Below are 24,266 nucleotides of genomic sequence, written 5' to 3'. Positions count from 1 at the left end.
AAACACTTTTACAAAGCTGGAGACAAATTTACATTTTAGAAAACATTTTTACAAATCAGAAAACAAAATTACATTGCCATAACACATTTACAAGTCCTGAGACAAATTTACATTTGAGAAAACAAATTTACAAGACGTGAAACACTTTTACAAACGCCGAGACAAATTTACATGTAACTTTTTCAACCGGAAAGAGAATACCGCGTTAATCGGCTCATATGTTCGCCACAAAACGGGCAAAAGACCGCTTGACTGCCGTCCATCGTGTTGGTACATTCCCTTTGAAAAAGTTACTTCTAAATTTGTTTCGGCCGCAAGTAACTTTTTCAACCGGAAAGGGAATGTACCAACTGTCGAGTAGAACCGGAAGTGATAAGGAGTTCATGGCGACTCACGATGGACGGCAGTCAAGCTGTCTTTTGCCCGTTTTGTGGCGAACATATGAGCCGATTAACGCGGTATTCTCTTTCCGGTTGAAAAAGTTACATGTAAATTTGTCTCGGCGTTTGTAAAAGTGTTTCACGTCTTGTAAATTTGTTTTCTCAAATGTAAATTTGTCTCAGGACTTGTAAATGTGTTATGGCAATGTAATTTTGTTTTCTGATTTGTAAAAATGTTTTCTAAAATGTAAATTTGTCTCCATCTTTGTAAAAGTGTTTCTTGTATTGTAATATTGTTTTGCACCTCCCGGCCACCATAAACTGTGTTGGATTTACATTTTATTTCAGCGCCCCCTGTGGCAGAATCACACTGTAGACAGCAGTGCAATCTGCACACGCACCACATGATGTTAGAAACATCAATGTATGCCAGTCAGATTGAAACGTTTGTGTGAAAGGGTGACACCTCATTTTTGGATTTGGAAAAAAGAAAAAAAATGGGGAAATTAACTTTTTTTAAAAATATATATATAATTTTTGTCACCCAGCTGGCAGAATATTTTTTTCATCCAGATGGTAAAAAGAGTTTGTGAGGATCCCTTCAGAACAGTGGTTTTAAATGAGCGTCTGGGCTTTTCAAAGATCAGTAAGTGTTTATTTTTTGCACAATCAGATAATTGGAGAGGCACAGCTGTGGCTGGTGCAACAGTATGGCAAAAACAAGCAGAGATGTGTAGGGTTACTTTTATTTACATATAAAAACCAAAAAGGTACAGCTGCTCAGTCAAAGTGACAGTAAACTTTTTTTTTCTTACACATTTTGAAGACTAAACATGGAAAGCAACATAAGGCCTGCTGGAGTAAATCTTTTGGACATCTTAAAAAAAAAACATTTATTACTTTTCAAGGCCTAAACATTTTCCAAAATAATCTTCATTTCATTTTTTAATAATCTCTGAACATAAACTTTTTGGGTGGATATCAGCTATCCTTTATTTTTGCTGCTTACTACATCATTGAATCCTTAGCAGTGTGGTAACTACCACTAACATAAATAATTCTCTATTGTACACATCTCACATGAATAACTAGACTGTTAGATTAGACAGACTAACTTGCATGGGCTAAGAAGCAATGTATCACAGTCTACTTTAGCATCATTTATCCATCTTGAGTTTTAAATGACAATACTAGGTGGCATTTGGTTACAGCACAAGTACAGTGACAACCTTTTATAGCATAGTTGACTCTTCCCTTTTTATCATATCAGCAGAGTAATCAAGTGATTTGATATATAAATCTGTACAAATAATACCCTTATTGTGAAATATATGGACAAACTATATACAGTACACACATTCAGAAGAGAGGCTGAAAAATACAAGTATTTAAGAAAAAGTGACTTCTAAGCCCACTAAAACACATAAAAAATGACTTTCAACTGGACTGAAAAGAAGAAGAAATACATATGAAGTTCAGTTTAGACTGAATATGTACACCAGGTAAACCAAGGTAGAAATACTGCTGTAAAAAAATAACTGTACAAGGAGAAAAGTTCTGAAATATACAAGGAGAAAAAAAAGATGGCAATTTTATTGATTTCAGCCTTCTTATCCAGACAAAAACACAAATAATCACTATGTATTTTAACTCCAAAACTTTTTGTATACTAGCTGATAGTCTTGGCTTTGCTGACCTCCAGTTGTTTACCTTCTCACCTTACTGCAGCGATGCACAGGTGTACTTTAAGACCCTGTGACGTCACTGCTGGCTGTCATTACAGGTTCAACACAGGTGAAACATGCCTGACACTTTGAACCAGAGAGGGCAGTGAAACTCTGCTTTTCAGCCTGGTGTTAGGTCAACAAAATCATGTCACCATTACCTTGCAGAGGCGGATAAAATTAAGGACAAGTTAATAATTTGGGTTATTCTATTTGAATCTGGAGAAAACGATCACAACGTAAGGCTGTAAGAACAATGTTTGTCTTAAAACAAAAAACACCTGCTTTGTACAAAATGAGTTGTTTTATACAAATTCAATCTTTTAGTACTTCCTGCCTTCTATTTAAGTCCCAGTGTGTATCTTAGAGAAACCGCTCAAAGTCCTGGCACTTAGCGATGATTTCTGTGATTTAAGTATTAAAAGGGGAAGACAGATAATGGTTAGTACCTCAAGTTAACTGGACATAAACACAAGTTATTAATGGCTAAATAGTAGCGAGAGGAAAGAACAGAGTCTTAAGACTATCAAAATATAACACAAAAAAGACCTAGGTTAAACAGTATTTGCAAGTAGCCCGAAGAATTTTGTGTTTTATCAGTATAGTCTTCTGTATGAGTGAGGTTTTACTGCTCTTGGACAGCACAAATAATCACAATACAAGCAGCCAATCAGATAACAAGAACATAACAAAAATGTTCAAAAGTTTTAGTAAAACTTGAGCTGATTCTAGCAGATTAATTCATAGGGGTTTCTGAATACAGATATTCATTTCAAGCCATATATAGTTTAGCTGCCTCATTTGTCTTGTCATCACAGAGTAGCCTTTGAACTTTTATCGGACAAAAATAAAGTATAAAAAATATTTTTTCATTAACTTATTCACAACATATTTTTTTCACTTTATCCCTTTACTTTTTCTTTAAAAAAAAAAAAAAGCAAAAGAAACGAAAAAACTGACCTGCCTGATTCCATCTTGAGCTCTGGGCATTGGGAATTAGGTGAACTTAGTAAGAATTTTTAAAGTTTCCAGCACTTTTTATAGCTTACTGTCTGAGTACCAAAAGGTAATAAATTGGAGCTGTGCTCTTAGAAGTCAGAGTCAGCATCCATGAGCTCAGCCTCCATTAAATTGGTCCGGGAGTGAATGGGTCCATAGCCAGCCCTCCTGCCTGCTGGGACCCGAGCTACATGAGCCAACCTCTCTGACAGCCCATCTGTTAGATCCATCTCCCCAGGGTAACGGGAGGGACCGCTGGGCTGCCAGGTGGAGGCAGAGGGGAGGCAGCGTGGGCCGAGACCCAGATCCTCTGGACGGTCGTTGAGGGTCACAGTGTTAGATAGCAGGCTGCGGCCATAGCTGTTCCAACTGCTCTGGTATTGCGGGTATGGACACCTCTCCTCACAGGACAGGGGGTGGGGGGGTTGGAAGTCTAGGTAAGACCCTGGCAGAACCTCCTCCTCCATCTTGTGCTGTTGCCTCTGCTGTTCCTGTAAGTTAGCGACCAGACTGGGGTGGCACGGCAGTTTGGGCAGGCGAGGCACTGAGCTCCGACCAAACTCACGCTGGTGATAAGCCTGGTGGTCCATCACCTCCTCCACTGGACGCACCTCCTTCTTCCTCTTCTTCTTCTTCTTTTTCCTCTTTATCATCTCTGGTGAAATCTCAGCCTCCACCATCCACAGCCTGTTCCTCTCCTCTGGAGGTGGAACTGCAAAGAAATAACCGCGAAAGAGTTGGTGACAGCTGCCTTTGGAGAGCAGCGGGTGTAATGTCAGCATGATGGCCTGCAGCTCTCACCTGGTGTCCCAGTGGGAGTAACAGAGATGTCCTGAGGCAGGATTGCACCTCGCCTGGCCACCATCTTAGTCACATGCTGCGCCCAGGCTGATGACATGTCATTCGATGGCTCATTTAGGTCAAAATTGATTCCAGCTGTGAATGAGAAAAGACAAACACCAAATTTCCATTTAGGGTCAAATAAGGACAGCTTTAAATCCAACATGCTCTTAATGGCTCCCCTGTGGTGCCTCCATGGCTCTGAACTGTTCCAAGCTAAACAAGCATGGCAGCCACAGCAGCCTCTCAGCTTACATGAGCAGAAGAATGTGTCATTCAGTTCTTAGCTACAGACATAACAGTTGTCCCTGACCATGCAGGTTGTGGCATGTGGATAGAGCATAATTAAATTCATTAAAACAAGGGTTCCTTATTTCATTGATTGTGTTAAATTGTAGGAGGAAGTGCATCTCAGGCTCAGCCTCACCTCATATTATTGAACACAATAAAGCTTTGAGAGTTCATCCAAATGTCAAAAAACATATTTTATCATTTACCTCTAGTGGTATCCATCATGCAGATAGTAATGGATTTTACGTGCTCAGGTTTTGAGTTACCCACCAATCGCAGAAAAACTCAAACAGAAAATGTGTCTACCCAGAAACAATGTCGTGGTTAGAACGGCTGCATTCCAAAAGATTGTACGGACTAAGAATCTCATAACCCGTCTGCATGGCTAGATACCACTGGAGATAAGTCAGCAAAAGTAGCAGCCAAGTGGTTACAGTGCATGTCGCAATTGCCGACCTGCACTGACCTGTCATTTCCCTCTTTCCCCTGTTTCCTATCTGCCTCCACTGTCATCCTTAAAAACAAGAAAATGTTTTTGTATTTTGGATGAAGCAACCTGTGGCAGTGAAACAGGGAGCAAGAAGCACACTAACATAAGGTTTGATCTTCACTATAAATAATCCAAATAAGAGGCCTTGTCGTTCCAGTAGTTGAACACAAGGTGGAGGTATGCAAACATCACCACACATGACCTCCTCTGTTTCATTATCCTTCACTCCAAGTAGTGAACAACACAGCAAACATCCCTGCCAAATAAAGTCAATATTGTCTTCTGTTCTATGTTACCGACTGCAATTTATCCTAAATTAGCTTACTCAGAGTGAATGATCTGAATCATCTTAATGACTCCAGTGGAATACTCACCCACTGGTCCGTCATGGGACACAGTGTGCATGCTGAAGGACAGCTCCTTCTCTGGGTCCTTGTGAAGCTCCTTCCTCAGTGCAAACGCCTTGGCAATCATCTTGCTCTTCTTGATCCTCTTGGGTTCATTGTCACTGCGGCCAATAATCCTGACATAGGAGCAGAGAGCAGGTTAAGCCTAAACTGAAAACAATCACTCCAAGAGGCTCAATTACAGCTGGATGGAAGCAAATTCCTGTGGGCAAAATCCAAGTCACAGTGAGCCCTTGTGAGCGCTGTTACAAAACCAGGGATTAAACACTGCAAAACCTTAATGGGCAAAGCAAGTTTATGACCAAATGTATGCCTCCATTCCTTTAAACAATCAGGGTGAAAATCCCCAGTTTTATAGATGTTTGAGTACATGTTTGGGAACAGAAATTAGACAGTTCCCACACTGTCAGCATGTCTTTAAAGCCATATAAGGACATGGTCAGACATGTAGCCAAAATGTGGACACAGTCACATTTTTAGGAACACAACCACGACCCAGAAAACGGTCAGTTTGTTTGTCAGTTGTTCTGTTTTATGTTCACTTGTCGTTTGCTTACTTGCACCAGGTCCGTTTCCAAATGAGGATGGTGGCCTTGGTCCAGACCCAGGTGCTCATAGCGATTCCCGTCCCAAACATGGAGAACAGGTTGATTTTCTCCACCATCAGGCTGGGTCGGTTCTTAATGGTGCATTCTGGGATTGGCTTGTTGGTCTGAGAGGCGATTGTCACGTTGGCTTCACACCTGTTGAACATATCGCAGAGATGATCAGTCTACGTCTTGACCACGTCACATATGCCTCCAACACCTTCTAGCCATATGACTGAGGTACATTCAAACGCTGAATCTGGTAAATAACAGTCTTTCACATGTTAGGGCAGGAGAGTGTGGTTTACATTTTTGAGGCTAAATTAATTCCAATCCAGCCAGTGTCAACACTGTGGGGAAATAGGGCTGCATTCACCGCTGTAAGCTGAGCGGTTGAGCGGCGGTTTGGAGTCTCAACAGCATCAGTTTGTGGATTTCTGTGTGGATTTCAGTGTGAAGCCATGAAGCAGTTCTAATGCTGGCAGGTGTAAACCTTTGCTACTATTCTGTGTCGTAGCAAAAGTAATTCGGTGTTTGATCAAGTGAAGCGCAGCAAATCACAGGCTTTCTGCCACTTAGAAAGAAAAGACATGAAAGACTTACAGTACATATTCTCTGAAGCTCCTCTCCCATTCAGCCTGGTTAAAGAAGTCGTAAAAGTGGCAGCCGAAGGTGATGAGAACAAAGCCGAAAGCGAGGAATCCAAATATACCTGATACGGTGAAAAGAGAACAGCGAATCAGATTTGAGATGACAGATGCTTCATCCCCAATACTATTCATATAGACAGGAAATTAACTGAAGAAGATTATAGGAAGTTGTGGAATAATGGTAAAATCATTGTAAATGAACAGTAGAAATTCTTATTTTTTGTATTTGGTTTATTGAGTCATTTAAAACAGGGACAGTGTACAATAAATACAATGATGATCAATCAAAAGTGTTGACATTCTGTTTTATTGTGCCCAATGACACTCTGCTACCTTCTCTCTTTCTTTTTCTGTTTCTCGGGTCAACAGACAGATAAGTGAACATACCAAGTCTCAGCATCGTCTCGTTGATTTTGCTGGCCGCTTTCTCACTCAGCAGTCCTGGGTGGTTACTCTTAATGGAAAACAAAGTCATGACGCCTAAAGAGAGAAATATATGGGATCAGTGGGTGTTGGTGAGAAAGCTTTTCCAAGGATGGCCACTGAGCTGTGTGACTCAAATGAAAAACATCACAGAGCACGTTTGCTATAAATGCGTCACTGGTCTTTCAGTTACTCACCACGAATGAGGAAGTAGCCACCAACAACAAGCACCACTCCAATGGGGGCCAGCACGAAACCTGCACGGTATCTGTAGTTTTTGTAGCCCACAAAACAGATCCCACTCACAGAGTCTCCGTCCACCTGTGGCGCACCACACAACAGAGCCAACAAGTGAGAAAAATTATCAAAGTGAAAAGATCTTATCTTTCCTGGAAAAAAAAATTTCGGTGTCGAATTTTATGAGATGATGGCTCCCTACACACCTCAGCGATAGCCAGGATGGCCACAGTGAGGACGAAGGGGATGGACCAGGTGACCATGTGGAAGTAGGAGGTTCTGCCAGACAGCGGCTGGTGGGTGGTACCGAGGGCTTTGAAGGATGTGTGCCAGGCGTAGGTCAGCATGACGAACCAAATCACACCCGACATCAAGGAGTAGTACACAATGATGAAGATGGTGACGCATGACAGCGTCTCTGAAGACCTGTAGAGAACAGAGCAACATAAATGTGATTTTTAGAGCATTATTTGTATTTTCATTTTGATAAATTTTCTATTACCAACACCGAATCTCATGACTGACTGCTTGCGGACGTTCACTTACGATGGCTCTCCAAGTCGCATGGTGTTGTCGCTCTTGCACACAATCTCATTGCGTGCGCCATCCAGGAACTGGGCCAGCCAGCCGATACTGCCCACGAAGAAACAGGCGTTGATGTAGAAGAGAATGACAGCTGGGTAGCGGTTGGAGTTCTTCCAGTCGGCAAGAAATGTGGCCTGAAACAGTCAGAGGAGCGTTGAAATATTTACCATAAATATTAAAGTTTGTTTTCTTGACTTTATTGTCAAAGCGATTCCAGCACACAGAATTATGGGTACTGTAGTTGTCTCACCAGGGTAAAGAAGGTGCAGAGGAGGGTGATGGTGCCGAAGTAAGCGATGTAGGCGTGCATGTCATTGTGCTCCTCCTCAGTGAACAGAGGGTTGTCGCACTGGATACCACAGCCCTCCACGTCCTTGTACCAGCTCGACTGAATGTCTGTCTTCACCAGGGGAGCTTCACACTGACCCGACGTGTTGAACTTCAGCTTCTGCACCTCATTCTGCATATGGAGAATACAAGGGGAAATGTAAATATGCAAATGAGGTGTTGTCTGATTAAATATGCACTCATTTGCATTCATTTCCAAACAGCAATCACACATTCATCAGTCAGTCATCAATCACTGGATAAAGCCAGGTTCAAAATGTCTTGTTTCATTTTCCTGACATGCTGGCAGCAAAGGTTTTTACAGAGGAAATTTTTGATTTCTTTTTTATTGTATAATTCAGGCTATAATTGATAGATAAACAAACACTCCAGTAAAAACCTTCAGAATATAGATAGAAATAAAACTGGAAAGTTTGATGTACGTACTACTAAAGTGGAGATTTCTGGTGTGTTGTAAAAAACGTTTTTTTTATGAAAACAGCCCTGAAAGATGTGAATTTAGGAGAAATCCACTGACGCAAATAGACAAAGTGTAATCAAATAAACACCCAAATGTGTATTTCTGATGATTTCTTTCCACTTATCCAAAAGAAGACATGATAGGGAAGCAAAACAGCCCAAATTTTGAAATTGACCAGTGCATGAAAAGACAAAATGGTGTCTCACTTTAAACATCTGATGTTTGACATTTCTACTTGATCAACACTACTTGAACAGTACATAACAAAGAAGCATACCGAACAGCCCACAGGGAAGTGGTCACATTTGAGGAAGTTGGGCCAGCCTCTCTCCTGGTCCACGATGCTACATGGCCGACGTGTAGCCAAACACAGGCTCTGGCTGGGCAGTTCGACTCGACCGTTCTCACATTTGGGCATGTAGACGGCACAGAGCAACGGCTGGATGACTGACCAACAGCGAGGAGCGTTCCGCAAACCTAGGACAGAAAAACGGTCTTAAAACATCCTGAAACACTGATATTATACACAAGAGTCGTAGAGCAAAACATGGGACGACATTTATCGGAGTGATGTCCATCATCATTACAATAACCACCAGACACCAACAATGTCCCAAATGGAAATACAAGTTATGACAAGGACAAGAAAATACATAGATCAGTCAGTCTGATTTTAAGTGATAGATGGACAGTGGTTATTGTTATTTCCATCCCACAACAGCATTTTTTTTTTTATCTAGGTTGATCAGTCAATAAACAGAAAATTTAAACTAGCAATTTGAAGATGTCACAGGGGGCTCTGAGAAATTGTAATCAGCATTTTTAAACCTTTTACAGACAGACTCATTAATTGAGAAACTAGTTGCTGCCCTATTTTGGACAGAATGTAATGGTTTATTTGAGAACAGTCCTGATTGAGTCTGATTTTGTGAAACTTCTGAAATATGAGATTTCCAGTCAAGATACACAAACACATTTTGTATCCATGTAAAGCAACTGTCAACAATTTGATAGAATCGGTCAAAAGCATATTTAAACCCAACAGCAGCTCAGGCATAAAGGGCCGAAGCCTCCGCATGACAAACATGTCCCCACTTTAACATGAGCACAGTGAGAGACACCATGTGAATGTATAATACAGTTCTCTCCTCCATCTGTTGTTAAGTTACACGGGGATAATAAACCACATCCAGCACTACCAATGAGGCTGTCTCGCACAGCAAGTCATCAAATATTGCTTATTTGGATCCTGTGAGGCAGTGACCTCAGTCTGACGGGTCATTAGAGAGTGCTTCTGAATGTCTAAGTCTCTCTCGCAGAATATCTAAAAACCTTTTATTGGTGATGCTCTCCTATTGTTTTCTCCCTCACACCTTTGAGTGATTCCCTTTGTTGCCTCTAATGGCTTTTAACCCTTCATTTCCTGTTCAGGCTCTCTCTCTCTCTCTCTCTCTCTCACAGCCCATTGTCATACATTAACGTTATTATCACATTAAAACAGCGAAAACAACACTTAATGTTCCTGTTTATTGATTAAAAAACAAATTCACCCCACTGCTTATTTATTTACTTGTTTATACATGTATTTATTAGTCAATTGGCAGCCTACAAATGAAAAGCCTGAGAGTTTGAATTACTAGATCCCCATCCAGCTGTCAATAATGGATTTTATATGCATGAAATCATAGTATATAATATTGATTTCCACTTTCACAGTTATAAAGTCCTATTATTATTCATAATGATCCCACAGGTATTTACAGGTCCAATCTGTGTTTGGCATTCAATAATTTGTGCTGCACTGTAATAACTGGGATTGATCGGTGTCTAGGATGATTATCAGTCTTGTTCCTACCACCTCATAGACTATAAACTGAGGCAGAGCATCTTATAGTCTTTAAAAACTCACCGGACCACATGGTCAACTTCTCAAAAGCCTCCTCTTGGGTGCTGGAGTCCTCCGCCAGGATCAGAGAAGTGTGAGTGTACGGTAAGGGCGATCCCAGACAAGTGTTGTATTTAAGTGCCTCGCAAGTTGTGGTTTTCTTGCAGTTATCCTCAAATATTGTTCCGTTTGGAGACAACACCGCCCCGGAGCCCGACAGCCAGGCGGCCCAGACGCAAAGCATCCCGTACAATCCAACAATGGGGCTCCAACCCTGGGAAGACATCTTGGGAGAGCGATTCAGCTGTGCAAAAATGAGAATACTTTGAATTCTGGAGCTTCAGCTATCCTGTTTCCCGAGAAAACCAAAGATGAAGTTTTCTTCGTTAGATTTGGAATAAGTTTCCAAACGCGGCATGGTGAGGAAAATCTACGGGGCGCTTCAAAGTTTTCTTGGAGTCCTCCCAAACTTTTTTATTCTGCACTTCTCGTCCGATCCTTGCTGGATCCTCCAAAATTCCTTCATTATCCAAATTCCAACAGCTCCAAAAACACTGTCCTCAACTCTGGAAAAAACGCACCATCAACTTAAACCCATATTAAGTTTTCATTTGAAACATCCAGGCTGGGTATGAAAAGGACATCAGGCCGAGAAAGTTGTAGATTCGCCCTCCCCCCACTTCCAAAAAAACTTGCCATGAAAAAGTCTGGATCTCTGTAATAGGATCTCTAGCTCAGATGCACCACCCCCTTTTCCATAGCCCCCCCTTTTAATGCTGGCAGAAAAATAAGATGATAAATAATCCTTTATCTCTGTCCCAGGCAGTGACTTTTCCCCCGGTGAAGAGTCTGATGAGAGCTTTCTGAGGCTGTGCTGTGATCCCGAGTTGCAGCTCAGTGTCTGGTTGTTTTTTTGTCTCTGGTATGCACATGGTGGGGGAGAGCCAGGACAACAAAACCTCCCCTCCCATCCCCCTCTGCAAGTGGAAGAATGTGCCTTATGGCAGGCCTTCCCAAGAGAAGTTTCACATCTCAAGGACCCCCAAAACTACACAGACCCCCATCTGAAAGATTTATAGGAAAAATGTTTTTAGTTTGTGCTGAATCATAAACGAGTGGGACCTTATGCAGAATGTCACCAGTGCCATATTCAAGGGAGAGAGGCAGAAATTTTAATGGAACCCCGTAAGGACACAAGATGGTCTTCTGGACTTAAGAGAACTCAATCAATCAGTCGATCAATATTTATTTATGTACAATTCACAACAGTGTTATCTCAACGATTCAAGAATTCAAAAGTAAGGATTCAAGAATCCCCACATGGTCCAATGTACAGGGTCTGTAATGCAGCAGTCATTTACACTAATTAATAAAATGTATGAACACACATTACAACCCTTCAGAATTGTAAAACTATGCATGCAAAAATATTATTAGCTGGGCTGTATGATGTGTGACTAAGGAATACAATATACACAAACATGTACATCATATATAAATATATGGGCAGTATGTGTAATATACTGATATTTTACAATAATAATACACTATCACAAAAGAACAACATGATATGGCCATGCATTGTACAGATATTGTACATGTGGCTTAAGTTGCATTGATGAAGTTTGTCTGGGAATAGTTTGTTGTGAAAAGTAAACTCTCTTCACCCAAGACTAGAACGTACTTATAAATGGCCTTTTACTGTAAATTGCTGTTTGCCTGAAGATGATGACAAGCAGAATGCCTTTTTTTTTTTTAGTAGTTATTACATATTTGGCAGTGTGGGAGGGAGGAACACAGTTAATAACTCAAAACTACATGTAGTTTCCTTTGGGACATTCAAAATAGACTTGGCTTGCTCTCATAGTTAAGGCAGCTGCAGGAACCTTCAGAAACCACCAGACATGAAATATTAACTCGCATAAAACACAAAACTCAAACACTGTCACGTTGTTTTGTGCAGATTTAGTAAATTCGAATGAATTAATAATAAAAAAAAAAGTTCTTTGTGATGTTCTTGAAGATGCCAGGATACGACTGACAACACATTTCAAGCTGGTGAAATCTCAACCATGGTGCTGTTGTTATTGCATTAATTAGACAGTGCACTTGTGGTATTTGCATGGCTGCAGATGCTTTGTTTCTCCTCTGGTGTTCTGAGAGTAAAACTGGGTTAACTCTGCTCCCTCTTCTGTGTCTGTGTGTGTGTCTGTGTGTATATATGTGTGTCTGTCTGGGCCCCCTTCAAATCCACAGCAACATGGCTGCCTGAGTGAGTCAGAGGCAAAAACCAGGGACCACACACAGAGCAGAGGCACCCAGGCCAAAACACACTCACTCTCACTCGCTCACACACTCACACACACACACTAAAACACGGTCACTACCATGAGTTGCTGCTACAGAGCCATAAGCTGCTGTGAGAGCTCTCCCTCTTTCATTATCCTCAGTTGCTTTTACTAAATGTTAACTTGTTACCCCTCTGCCATCACTAACGTTGCCTCTCCGGTCACTAATCTGTGCCATCAGATTTGTGATACAGTAGGTTTTTGTCACGTGCTAATAGGAAAATCACAGTAAGGGGAGTTACTGCAACTTTAAACAGAAATGTCATGTTTAGATTGTGGACTTGCGTCAAAGGCTGTTAAACATGTAGGACTATTTCTGCTCCCCAAGATTACAGGCATCAGGTTTCAGGCTGGGAATGTCTTACAACTCAGGTTTTCATTTGCCAGGCAGAGAAACAGGGTGGAGATGAGAGGCTGTGTTGGTTTATGCTTCGTCACAGTTACATTAGACCCTTTGCTGGAGTTTCCCTCAATGAAGGATAAAAGTGTCTCCTCTTCTGAAAGAACTTGGAAGATTTGACACAAATAATTACAATACAAAGAGATTAAACACAGATTTCTAGATCTGTGGATGGTTTTTAAGACACAAAAGCACTAAACATGTGTGACCATGCAGAATCCAAATCCTAACAAAAACAGTTGATTACAGCCACAGTTTCCTTTGCTGTTGGAGCAAATCAAGCTTTAATTGGTATTGTATCAAGACAACAAGAGGATAAGATTAATTTTGTGTTTTTGTTCCTTGAAAGCTTTGTTTTCTCCACAGTTAGAGAACCCCAACCACTGTCTGCTCACTGATTGCTCACAAAATACACCACCAACAAAACAACTTCACAGCACCTCAGGCATTCACAACTGTTGTGTGTTGTGGTAAAATGGGAATTCCCCACTCCACTCCGCTTTTGTATAAAATATTACAAACGAAAAAAGTAAAGGGAGGAGGTGAGAACAGGATTCAAATGATGCATAGCGGACTGAGAATCTGTCAGCCACAATTTATGTAACGAACATGAGCTTAGTACAGAGACTATGGCAGCATAAGGAGGCATACATCCCACATAATCCAGCTGGCAAAAAAAGTAAGGAGGAAATGACCTAATGTGCAGTGTGAGGTCTCTGCAGGACAACCAAGCAGCCCAACATGGCCGCTTTATTATGGAGAACCAGACCACTGGTACTAACATTATCTTCACAGGTAATTGTCAAAGGAAACACAGTAAAACAATGAAGTAAAAACTGTTCCCTTTTTTGGTAACAGAGGTATAAGACATTTCTGGGTCCCAGATACTTTCAAAATACTTTCCCAAACTTGTGAAAGTAAACAGAACTACATACCAAGTGGCATATGTGCCTTGCTCATGCGTTATCCATAAGCTCTATCAAGTAGGCTGACCTTTCTATTAGACAACAAATTGAATACATGTATATTTTAGGGTAAACATTGTGAATGCATTAATAAAAACAACCTCCAACAAATCAGATGCATCACTCAGACCTACATTAACTCCCACACATATTTTGTGATAAAAAAAAAGGAATGATAAAAAATGACTTGCAGTCCTTAAATAAAGGTCAGTGACCCCATCAATATGACCCAAGCACCAAATACCCCTGTCTCTGCTTGGGTATTGCTAACTACTGTATAAGGTTTGGTAAACTCAAGCATGGTCTTTGTCCAGTAGGTGGCGACAGAGTCCCTCTTCTCTGTCTGTTTCCTTTGTGTGTGCTGACTTCCACCAACATGCCAAGTATTTGAAAGCACATTAATGATTCGAGTCTTGTATTTTTAAGTCAGAGAGCGGTGATGCTGAGTGCTCAATCCAGGCAGAGATGACTACATGTCAGAGAACTGCCATTTGTGACTCTCCACCCCACTTGCTGATCCGGTCTGGTCAGCTCCACGGGTCGGAGTGATGCTTCAGGTTGTAGTTCTGAAGCTCGATCTGGTCTTTGATCTGGTTGATCAAGATCTGGGACAAGAGGATGCCAACCAGCTGCAGAGGAGAAATCACAGGCGGAGGATTCACCAGCTGGCTGCGCCGTTTTTGTGAGTGTGTGTGTGTACACACATGCTCTGCATCATATCTTACCTGTGGTATGGCCAGTCCCAAGGCAATACCTCCCAGCATGAACAGGTTACTGTGGATCCAATTCACCAGTTTGTCAATGCAGCCATTGGTGTGGATGTGCTTTCCAACTTCACTGTGTTCTAATTCCTGCGCGCGGTGGCCACACATCGTGTTGATGATAACCTGCTCAGATACACAGTTAAAAAACAAATTAATTAAAGAAACATTCACAGGTAAACGCTAACTTGTCAAAAACATAACAACCAAAAAGCTAACCTTGTCTTTGGATATGATACAACAGGAGAAGGGGACAGAACAGCGTTCTCTGCTGGGGTTTTCGATGGTGCAGTTGAAATACATGTTCTGGGACCAGTCAGTGTACACCACACCACCACAGCAGTCAAACTGAGGACACAACACAAATTTGAGATCGAAGATATTAGAAGATATGTTTAAGTATCTGTGGATATAGCCACAAAAACTGTGTTAAGACGGCTATTGCCCGGTAAGTCTGCAATTGGACTAAATTCTTACCTCTTTCTGACCAAAGTCAATGAGGTTTTGCAAATCAATGTCATCTCTGTAGTGGACGATGGCATTATTGATCATCTCAGTTACTTTACTCCGAGCCTGGGAAGAGTATGAAAAAAAATTATATTCTAGATTAAGTACAAGATATATCATGAAAACACCGGCTGGTCATATGTTGTGTCATAAAATTCAAGTTTTCACATCAGTGGAAACAATAACAGTGATACATTACAACAACTTAAGTGAAGTAAGTTAGTTTTAGTTTTTGTACTACTTTTTGTAAACTAATTGCTGTCTAATGACAAATGTGATAATCTGAAGTTGTTCTAGTTGCCGTGTAGCATCCAAAATCCAACTTTTTAAGATCTAAAATCACAATAAACAACTCTATCTCTGAGCCAACTGCTGTTCAGTTCAAAAGTTTATTGACAATTTGCAGCAGTTGCAGGCAGCAGCCAGGAGAGGACAGTGTTTCGACATTCTTCACAATCAGAAAAGGAAAACAAGGTCACCAACAAAGTATTCCAGAGGAAAACCACCAGCACCAGTGGAGTTAAGTTAAAACACTAATCAATCACCGAGACAAAAAAATATAGTACAGCATTACAGGAACAGTCATTGTAATGATTATATGTAAACAAATTAAGATGCTATGTGTATCTACATGCTTTTCGAAGAACTAAATAAGTTACGAAACATAAAAAAAACACTTGAAAACACTGAAAAAACTGTTCTAGCAAATACATTCTTCTGCTTCCATTATTCTGAAAATTGTTTCCCCACCTTATCAGAGAAGATGAAGCCCAGGATTCCAGCAGCTAGTTGGAGCAGGAAGATCAGTGTCAGACTGATACAGAACTGTGTGTGTGTGTGAGAGAGAGAGGGAGAGAGAGAGGGAGAGAGGGAGAGAGAGAGAGAGAGATGGTCACAACACTGTGAATGTTCACCTGTTGTGTGTTAAACCTTTAGAGGACAGATTCCATGAGATCCTGTATCTCCATTCAAACTCTGTGGCTTCTTACCTCCTCAACTTGGAGAAAACATGCGAGTAATTTTCCCTATAAACATGCAAATATTGCATAAACAGGGACTAATCCTGTTTTACTGAGCCAATACTAAAACACTGTTGATCTAGCAGCCAATTGTGACTGAGCGTGAATCAGACACCATTAACTCCACAGCAAGTCATTCAGCATGCCCCTCTGCACTGTAGGTCTATAAACCAAATGTCCCTAAAAAGTCAGCGTTACAGAATACATTAAAGCAAACGTACTATCTGCAGAAGGCAGATGTTTTCCCGCAGGGAGCCCACACAGCCACAGAAGGTGATGATGAACATGAGAACCCCAATGACCATCAGCATCATAGAGGGGTCCACTGACAGACACGCCAGAGCTGCCTCTGAGAGGAAGAAGAAGAAGAAAAACAATAAAGAGGAGCTCAAAGGCTGATGTGAAGAGAACAAAAATACACGTCTTTTCTTTTCTCTGTTTTCCTAATCTTGTTGCTTGGTGAAAGCAAAAAGTGAAAACTCAATAATCTCCCCGTCTCACACCAAAGACCAAGAAAGACTATATGCTTATTCTGTGCACGATCGTTTACCTGCATGTTTCATCATGCGGGCGTACACGCCGATGGCCACCATCACCAGGGAGATTATCTGAGGAGCACACAGAGACAGAAAGATTCCATTATATTGCATTTCAAAATATTCTTCGTGGTCATAATGAGGGGAAACCACACACACCACAGCAAGTGAAGAACCATTTCTATGTTCATACTTGTCCAGGGAGTGGCACTATTCATCAAAACACTTAATCAGCTCTATATGAGTCATAGACAAGGCTGTGCTGGTATATGAATAAAAGATCATTTTCTTTAAAAAAGCCACTCTAGGAGAATCTATGCTTTTTTAACCTCAACGCCTCAAGTGGAACCACTGGTAAACCAGAGCGCCACAAGCATTTCATTAGAAATGTAGATTAGGAGAATCTGCCATCCACTCCGCTTCTATTTGACTGAATTGACCTGGCAGCAATCTGTAGCTCCCCATAAAAGATAAAGACCCTTTCACTCAGCGCTCCTCTCTCCACCTCAAATGAATAATAGGGAGCTCTCAGAAACACTCTTCCCACCCTGAATGAAATGGATCCAGTTACCACAGACACTGCACCTTCCTGAGATGTGTGTGTGGGTGGGTGGGTGGGGGGCAAAACTAGATTAGTCTGCCTCCTTTTTGTAAAAGTTTACTTCCACAGCGAATAAATTAGACATGACACTTGAGGCATGCAGGATGTTTTTGTCGCTATAATGCATGTTGTTGATGTCTGCACGTCCAGCGAAATGTAACAGTTTGGTGAAAACTTATGCGGCATTTAAAGCTTGCGTTGGTTACGTAACTGATTCACTTATTCTGTTAATCACCGTTGCAGCAACTCAACAGGCAGATTATTACCAGGATTATAACAAAACATAGATTTTCCATGATATTTCCTGAGACTATACACAATCTAGACAAGAAAAGAACCATGGGTTTATATTTGGTGTGTCCTATACGGAGCCCATTATAGCCAGAGGCAACGGGAATAACAACAACACATTCCATGCTGAGGAGCTTCAAATTTTTGCACAGCCTTGTCCTGTTTCTACATGGCCAGAAGTCATGTTCACTGCTCGAACATGGCTGACACACTCATGTGGGTTTGTTTCAAAGACTCTGCTGGAAACGTAGAAGGGAATAAATATGAGTAATAAATATGAATAAATATAAAGAAAAGCTGTACAGAATTCATGATTTCTCAGGTATTCGCTTAAAGAAGTACACCTGAAAACTTAATGCTTGAAACACCACCTAATGTTTATTTAGTCAATTTTGCTCGACCAGAAAACAAATAAATCTACTCACACTCCACTTCAGCCCAACATGTTTAATCTGCAACAACAGATCTGCTTTAAAATGTAAGTCAGAAATCTCCTTATGCTACAAACTCTCTGATCACCTGACACAAAAAACCCACGGACGTGAACTTTGGTTTGTTCACGGCCCTCTGCTCAGCTTTACTTTTATAGTCTAAAGTTGTACAATTCTTAACATCTTTCTGTGGGAGTCAGACAATGTAACCACCTGCCTGTTCACCAAAGCTTGTTTGAAATGGAAAAATGAAACATCTCACTTAATGTGTCCTGCCCCATCAGCACAGGAATCAATGACAGTTAGTGGTTCTTGGTGACTGAGTGTGTCAGGAAAGGAACCAGCCTGAAATAAAGCCCCAGTAGCTGTTTCGTTTACTGAGTGCAGGTGTTTTAAGCACTGACAACAATATGTTTGGCCAAACCGGTTCTGAGAGCTGAAAATCCCCTGGGACAAAGTCTAAGATACATTCCTGATTTTTGCAAAGTAAAAATAAAACTTGGTCACTGTCCAGTGGCTGAGCAGCAAACACCTGGTGTGAGCCTGTTTCTACTATGTATAGTAACTTCCCTTCTCCTCTTTCCTGGACACTGTTTCACTTCTGGCACAACAGAGAAGTTAATGAACAGCTAATTCAAACAAAAGCAGTGGAAGCTTTAACTGTCAGCAGACAAAATCCAGATCTAAATCTTTCAGGTTAAACACAAGAGGGAAACAGAGTAAGTTTGACATAGTTTGAACTTGAAATCCTGAAAATATCCAGTGAACAAAATAGTTTAAACAACCAGAGAGTAAGAGATCTGATTTTGCTAAAAGAAATAAAACACAATGAACACAGAGAATAGTAAATAAAGATCACCACGCTCTCGGGGATCTCTGCCAATCAATGATTTTACAGCATAAGAAGCAGCACTCACCCAGAATATGAAATTAAATATGAACAGTAGATACTTGACAACTGGACTGACAAAGCTGAAGTCTTCGTCAGATCCAGGTGCGCCTCTGCGTCTTCCTCCCATGGCGACAAGTATCCAAGCGTCTTCTCCAAGTTTGCGCACAGATTTAAGCAGCTGGCTGGACGAATAAACGAGTTTCCGGAAGAAAAAAAACTAAAGTCGCGACAGCATAATGATGATGATTCTGCTGTAATACCTGAGCGGACACGGACAGTTACAGTCGGTAGTCTCAGGTTGCCTCCAGCGGTGTGTGACAGGCGCTGAGTGGGCGTGTAAAAACTGGGTGTGTTCCCGCTGTGCCTCACGTCCTCACCACTGATCGTGTGATCAAACCTGGAGCCAGAGGGCTGCTGAATTGAAGAAGTCACACGATTGACTCCGTGGGTCTAATGTAAAAATAGCCTGCCACTTATTGTTCTAATTAAGATAAAAAAGTTAGATTGATTTTTTGCCATTAAAGTGCAATACCAAAACTGAATTTAAAACCAGGTGGTTGTAATTTAGTATATTTATTTTGAGTTTGCCTCTAAATACACACTGGTTCCTGGTGAATTTAAAATCATCTTATGTGGATTTAATGAAATGCCTTAGGGGTTACTTATCTCTAATTTGTGTTTAAGAGATGAATAGTTCTGTTTATTCCACATTTCCGCCTTTTTCCACTGCATTGAACATCTCCGGGACTCTGAAACTGAAACATCTACATGATTAATTTAATATTCCACTGAGCTGCACATTCCTCAAGGGGGGAGAGTGATTAGATAACAAATTACGGAAAAGCTATTTATTCAAAAGAACAAAAATCAAAACCCAAACCTCACAATGATTGGAATATATTGCAGGGTTGCAATATAAATTAAAGAATAAACGGTCCAGGATACCACAGAAAGGTGACAAAACTGCATCGTCTACTGGTAGAAAATCAGGAAATACTATTTCCCAGTATAAACACACAACAACCTTTTTTTGCTTCCTCTCCTCTCCTCTCCTCTCCTCTCCTCTCCTCTCCTCTCCTCTCCTCTCCTCTTATAAGTCTGCATCACATCGACTTATTTAGGCTCTGAATAGAATAATATAATAGAGTTGGACGTCGACTTTTATTTTGTAAGAAAACGCACAACGCGCGGTAGATTCCGTCACATCCGTTTTTCCCGGAAGTCATGAGCGTTTTTCCCTGCTGTATCTCATGAATGTAAACATAGAATTTATTTATTGTTTAGTCACTTTTAAACCAACAAATGGCGTGGAAAAACAAAGGTTTGTGTGAATATTTATCTAGTTATCGGCCAGTGTGCGCAGCCAGTCGTTTTACCAAATAATCCAGTTATTCAGATAGCGTTAACGCTAGCTAATCACAGTATACAGCTGTTGTCGAAACGCTTGTAAATGTTATTTTTAGCCTCTTTAGATTAAACAAACTTTCCTGTGCATTGGTGTAAAATGTCTTTTCCAGGTCCCCCTCTTCCTCCGGCCTCCTTACATCTGCTTGTTCCTCCAGTGAGACTTATGTCTGCTTTCATATGGCAAGTAGTGCAGCAGCACAGCGTGATGCAGTACGACAAGCTGGTGGACTTCATCAGTTTGGCGACAGAGCTCGTCCCAGAGCTCCTGAGTCCCAGCCAGAGAGCTCAGCTCCTCCTGGGCCTGAGAGCAAGGGTGAGGAAGTACTCTGAACTGTGATCCTTGTCGTCAACTTCATTTAATCTGACTGTCAGTGATGCCAACATGCTAAGGTCATTGTCCCTCTCTGTACCTGGACTGGAAGTCAGCCTCTTCCCTGTGTTGTCATGCTCTTTTGAGTTACCTGTCTCCCACTTTTGCTGTGTTGCAGCTGGTTCTGGAGCTGTGTCGTGGTGACGGCATCGCCAATCTGCAGACCATCCAGAGCCACCTGGATAAAATCCACGCCTGCAATGCCGAGCTGAGCTCCACTGATCAGATGGTAGGTTTCTAAAGAAAATTCAGAGCTGCTCTATGAGCTAAACATGAACAAAACCCATATATTAAGAAATTCTCATAGTCCTCAAAACTGTGGATTTCCCAAAATACTGCTATAAGTGTTTTCTTTTTTTTTTTTCAAGCTTAAGGTAAACAGAGCATAAGATATGTAATTGAAACCTTTATCAACTTTATTGTTCACTTCTTGGCAGGCCAGTGGTGATATACTGAAGACCTCTTACACCAACTTTGTCAGCCTCGTTCAGAACCTTTTAAATGTTCCTTTTGAAAAGGAGTTCTTCTTCCAAGTGAGTCCATCTGTGAGAACTACCTGTGATTAATGCATATCTCTTGTGAAGAGACCTGTTTTATAATGACAAATGAGAAAGATTCAATGTTGATCAGCTGTTGAGGGACATACTTCAGCCACAGTGGCTCATAAAATCTTAAGATTTACTAACCATTCACAGTAGAAATTTATATCCAAAGCTGTGGCTGTTTCTGTAGGAGGTTTTTCCTGCAAACTACGGCTCCAACTACGACCAAAGACTGCAGCAGCTGGTGTCTGAGTTCTTGTCCAGGCTGGAGCAGCTGCTGCCCGTACCAGACCTGCAACAGGTAATCTGCCAGCAGGTCACACATTCCTAAACTTACTACTGTACGACTAAAAAAATGTATTGCCTCACTTGCCAGCCTGCATCTGGGTTGTCTTCTCTCTGCGTCTCAGACAGCAGCGTGGCTCACTGAAACAACATCTGTGTCAGAAGAATTTGGACAGCATCTATCTGAACCCTTTGCCCTGAAGACTCTGCTGCTTCATCACAAACAGTCGGGGACTCTCAGCTCTGGTACGTTTAACATATAAGACGAAAGGAACAGAGATTTGTATGTACTTTCCATTCATTTGTGTAAAAGATTACATCAACTAATTTTCTGTAGTTTTAACTGTTACCTTTTATTCAGGTATTTATATTCCCATCACAACAAGTGATCTCATAAGATAAATTCCTCACTCTACTTCAGCTCCTTCCAGCAGCGAGGAAGATATCCTGTTATCCACTCTGGTCCTCCCTGCTCAAACTGGAGTGGAAAGGTTCACTGAGTCTTACAGTGAGGAAGATGATTTTGACAACGCGGAAGAGAATCTTGCATTGGAAGATTTGGAGGAAGACTCGAATCAAAGCTCAGACGTCACTGCAGATGACTGGCTGCCAAAAAGGGAATCAGGTTAGACAAAATCAGCAGACCAGCATTGGTCCAGAATCAGTCTTATTTTACTAACCTGCTGTTTGTCATGCTGTTTTCAGGTCGTCTGTCCCGTTTATTCATCTGCCCTCAGTGTTCATTCGCTCACCGCATTAAGAGGAAAGTCCAAGAGCATATCCAGAGTGAGCACCACTCAACAGCTCCCATTCAGAAAAGACTATCTGTGAAAAAAGCCAGAGCTAAGCCTCAGCAGGAAAGTAAAGGCTTGAACACTGAAAAGACAAAAGTACGCGCCAACTCGGAGAGAAAGAGGACATGCAAACAAAAAGATGGCGTTGAAAAGAAGCGGCAACGGAAGCAGAGGAAGAACAATTTGGAAAACAAGGAACGACGTAGACGGAAAGAGCCTGCGGGGGAAGACAAAAGGTTTCTGAGCACACGACCTGTGAACAAGAACTTCACAGAGGAAGAAACCAAATGCCAAAAGTGTAAAAAAGTGTTTGAACATCCAAATCAACTGAAGTCTCATAAGAAGCTTCACACGTTTCCGTACCACTGCAGCCAATGTGAGAAGGGATTCACCAGCCCGTCGGGTTATTATCAGCACCAGAGACTCCACAAGAGAGGACGGATATACATCTGCAGCCAGTGCAACAAGGGATTCCTCTGCAACTATTCGCTCAAGCAGCATGAACGCCTGCATGAAGGCCCGACCAACCTGTGTACGATCTGCGGGAAGAGCTTCAGCAAAGCAGGCATTACAAGACACATGCAGATGCACAAAGGGGAGAGGAATTACTTGTGCACCACATGCGGGAAGTCGTTTTTGTCGTCTGGGGAGCTGCTGCTGCACACACGGTCCCACACTGGCGAGATGCCGTACACATGCACCCACTGCGGGAAGGGCTTCTCCAGCAAGAGTCACCTGAACGTCCACACGCGCTCTCACACTGGGGAGCGTCCATACCTGTGCACAGAGTGCCCGAAGCGCTTCCTCACACTGAACTGCCTGAAGAGACACACGCTGAGCCACAACGGGGTGAAACCGTTTAAGTGTCCAAACTGTGAGAAAGAATTCTCCCAGCAGGGGAACCTAAAAAGACACTTGGCGACTCATAAACCTGACACGTAAGCTTTCATAGCTTTCACTGTTGTTAGAAGTCAGATGTAGTCGTAAATAGGGCCATAAGTAAAACCTTGTCAAGTATTTTGTAAAACCAAGTTAACTTTATTTAGGCAAAATGCAAATTAATATTCTTGTTCACAAAACCCATAACTCCCTCAATTTATTGTGTAAACACAATCAACAATTGGAAAGTATTACAAATACTTTTTTGTTTCAGGCTTCCATTATGTGTCACCCCATTGCTTTCTTTTTCCAGAGTTTGAGAATCATATTATTAAATTCATCATTCTTATTAAACTGTGAAAATGATGTAAATGTGTGAATTCAGTCAACCATATGAAGTGTGAGGAAAAAGACCTGCAATGCAAGCGTAAGAGGAAAGAGGAAAACAGCTGTAGGAAATGCAATTTATTTGCAATTTTTTAATAACATCATTCCTCAGATAAAAATGCAATGTTACAGGAATATACATCAGATATTAATTTAAAACTTGCTTTCAAGGGACCATACAGTCTAAATATACTTTTTCCTTTTTTTATTTACTGGTAGCGTGCGTTATAAGCAAGACAGACTCTGTCACCAATGACAGACTGACAAGTTACAGATACAAACTGTACATTACTTATTTACAAATCAACTTTTTGTTTGGTTTTTCGTTTCACTTTTTATTGAAAATAGGAGTAGAAAAAGTGATTGAATTAATATTCTGATTTATCTGATTTGTGTTCTTTCCCTTTCTAAAATCTAAAATGAAATGAATGAACAAAAAAAAAAATCAACAACTCTCCTTTAGAAAAAAGAAAGATAAGCAGAAGAAGAAGAAGAAGAAGAAGAAGAAAAAAAGGGTGTGTCAACCGTGAGACCATGCAGTCGTC

General features: G+C 41.2%; 3 protein-coding genes across 3 annotated transcripts; 1 reads left to right on the top strand and 2 right to left on the bottom strand.

Annotated features, from left to right (window-relative positions):
- Positions 1 to 1,124: 1,124 nt before the first annotated feature.
- smo (smoothened, frizzled class receptor) lies at positions 1,125 to 10,615 on the bottom strand. Its single transcript, XM_070853644.1, has 12 exons — positions 10,331 to 10,615; positions 8,699 to 8,898; positions 7,864 to 8,073; positions 7,575 to 7,747; positions 7,235 to 7,454; positions 6,989 to 7,112; positions 6,756 to 6,848; positions 6,322 to 6,430; positions 5,689 to 5,874; positions 5,099 to 5,247; positions 3,905 to 4,039; positions 1,125 to 3,815 (listed from the first exon to the last, which is right to left on the bottom strand). Exons 1-12 carry the CDS (start codon positions 10,590 to 10,592, stop codon positions 3,193 to 3,195), a joined length of 2,484 nt encoding a protein of 827 aa, XP_070709745.1. The 5' UTR covers positions 10,593 to 10,615; the 3' UTR covers positions 1,125 to 3,192.
- A 3,835-nt stretch (positions 10,616 to 14,450) lies between these two features.
- On the bottom strand, positions 14,451 to 19,263 carry tspan33a (tetraspanin 33a). The gene is made up of 8 exons (XM_070853965.1): positions 19,083 to 19,263; positions 16,857 to 16,914; positions 16,528 to 16,655; positions 16,038 to 16,112; positions 15,258 to 15,353; positions 15,000 to 15,128; positions 14,745 to 14,906; positions 14,451 to 14,648 (listed from the first exon to the last, which is right to left on the bottom strand). The coding sequence occupies exons 1-8, from the start codon at positions 19,182 to 19,184 to the stop codon at positions 14,547 to 14,549; spliced, it is 852 nt and encodes a 283-aa protein (XP_070710066.1). The 5' UTR covers positions 19,185 to 19,263; the 3' UTR covers positions 14,451 to 14,546.
- Positions 19,264 to 20,272: 1,009 nt separating this feature from the next.
- Positions 20,273 to 23,565, top strand: LOC139222012 (uncharacterized). Its single transcript, XM_070853983.1, has 8 exons — positions 20,273 to 20,378; positions 20,575 to 20,777; positions 20,953 to 21,063; positions 21,272 to 21,367; positions 21,567 to 21,677; positions 21,787 to 21,907; positions 22,083 to 22,286; positions 22,367 to 23,565. Exons 1-8 carry the CDS (start codon positions 20,360 to 20,362, stop codon positions 23,395 to 23,397), a joined length of 1,896 nt encoding a protein of 631 aa, XP_070710084.1. The 5' UTR covers positions 20,273 to 20,359; the 3' UTR covers positions 23,398 to 23,565.
- The last annotated feature ends 701 nt before the right edge of the window (positions 23,566 to 24,266 follow it).

This window comes from Pempheris klunzingeri, chromosome 22 (genome assembly GCF_042242105.1).
Source record: "Pempheris klunzingeri isolate RE-2024b chromosome 22, fPemKlu1.hap1, whole genome shotgun sequence".
NCBI classification, from domain to species: domain Eukaryota; kingdom Metazoa; phylum Chordata; class Actinopteri; order Acropomatiformes; family Pempheridae; genus Pempheris; species Pempheris klunzingeri.
The sequence above is the reverse complement of the archived record's forward strand: the minus strand, read 5'-3'. Positions and strand labels throughout refer to the sequence as shown.

Coding starts and splice junctions, on each gene's coding strand:
- tspan33a (XM_070853965.1), bottom strand. CDS start 19,184: ATGGGAGGAAGACGCAGAGGCGCACCTGGATCTGACGAAGACTTCAGC. Junction 16,656..16,856: donor CCGCATGATGAAACATGCAG/GTAAACGATCGT, acceptor TCTTCCTCTCAG/AGGCAGCTCTGGCGTGTCTG. Junction 15,354..16,037: donor GCTTCATCTTCTCTGATAAG/GTGGGGAAACAA, acceptor TACTCTTCCCAG/GCTCGGAGTAAAGTAACTGA.
- LOC139222012 (XM_070853983.1), top strand. Junction 21,678..21,786: donor CCGTACCAGACCTGCAACAG/GTAATCTGCCAG, acceptor TCTGCGTCTCAG/ACAGCAGCGTGGCTCACTGA. Junction 22,287..22,366: donor GCTGCCAAAAAGGGAATCAG/GTTAGACAAAAT, acceptor TGCTGTTTTCAG/GTCGTCTGTCCCGTTTATTC.
- smo (XM_070853644.1), bottom strand. CDS start 10,592: ATGTCTTCCCAGGGTTGGAGCCCCATTGTTGGATTGTACGGGATGCTT. Junction 8,899..10,330: donor GAAGTTGACCATGTGGTCCG/GTGAGTTTTTAA, acceptor TTTCTGTCCTAG/GTTTGCGGAACGCTCCTCGC. Junction 3,816..3,904: donor TACTCCCACTGGGACACCAG/GTGAGAGCTGCA, acceptor ATTTCTTTGCAG/TTCCACCTCCAGAGGAGAGG.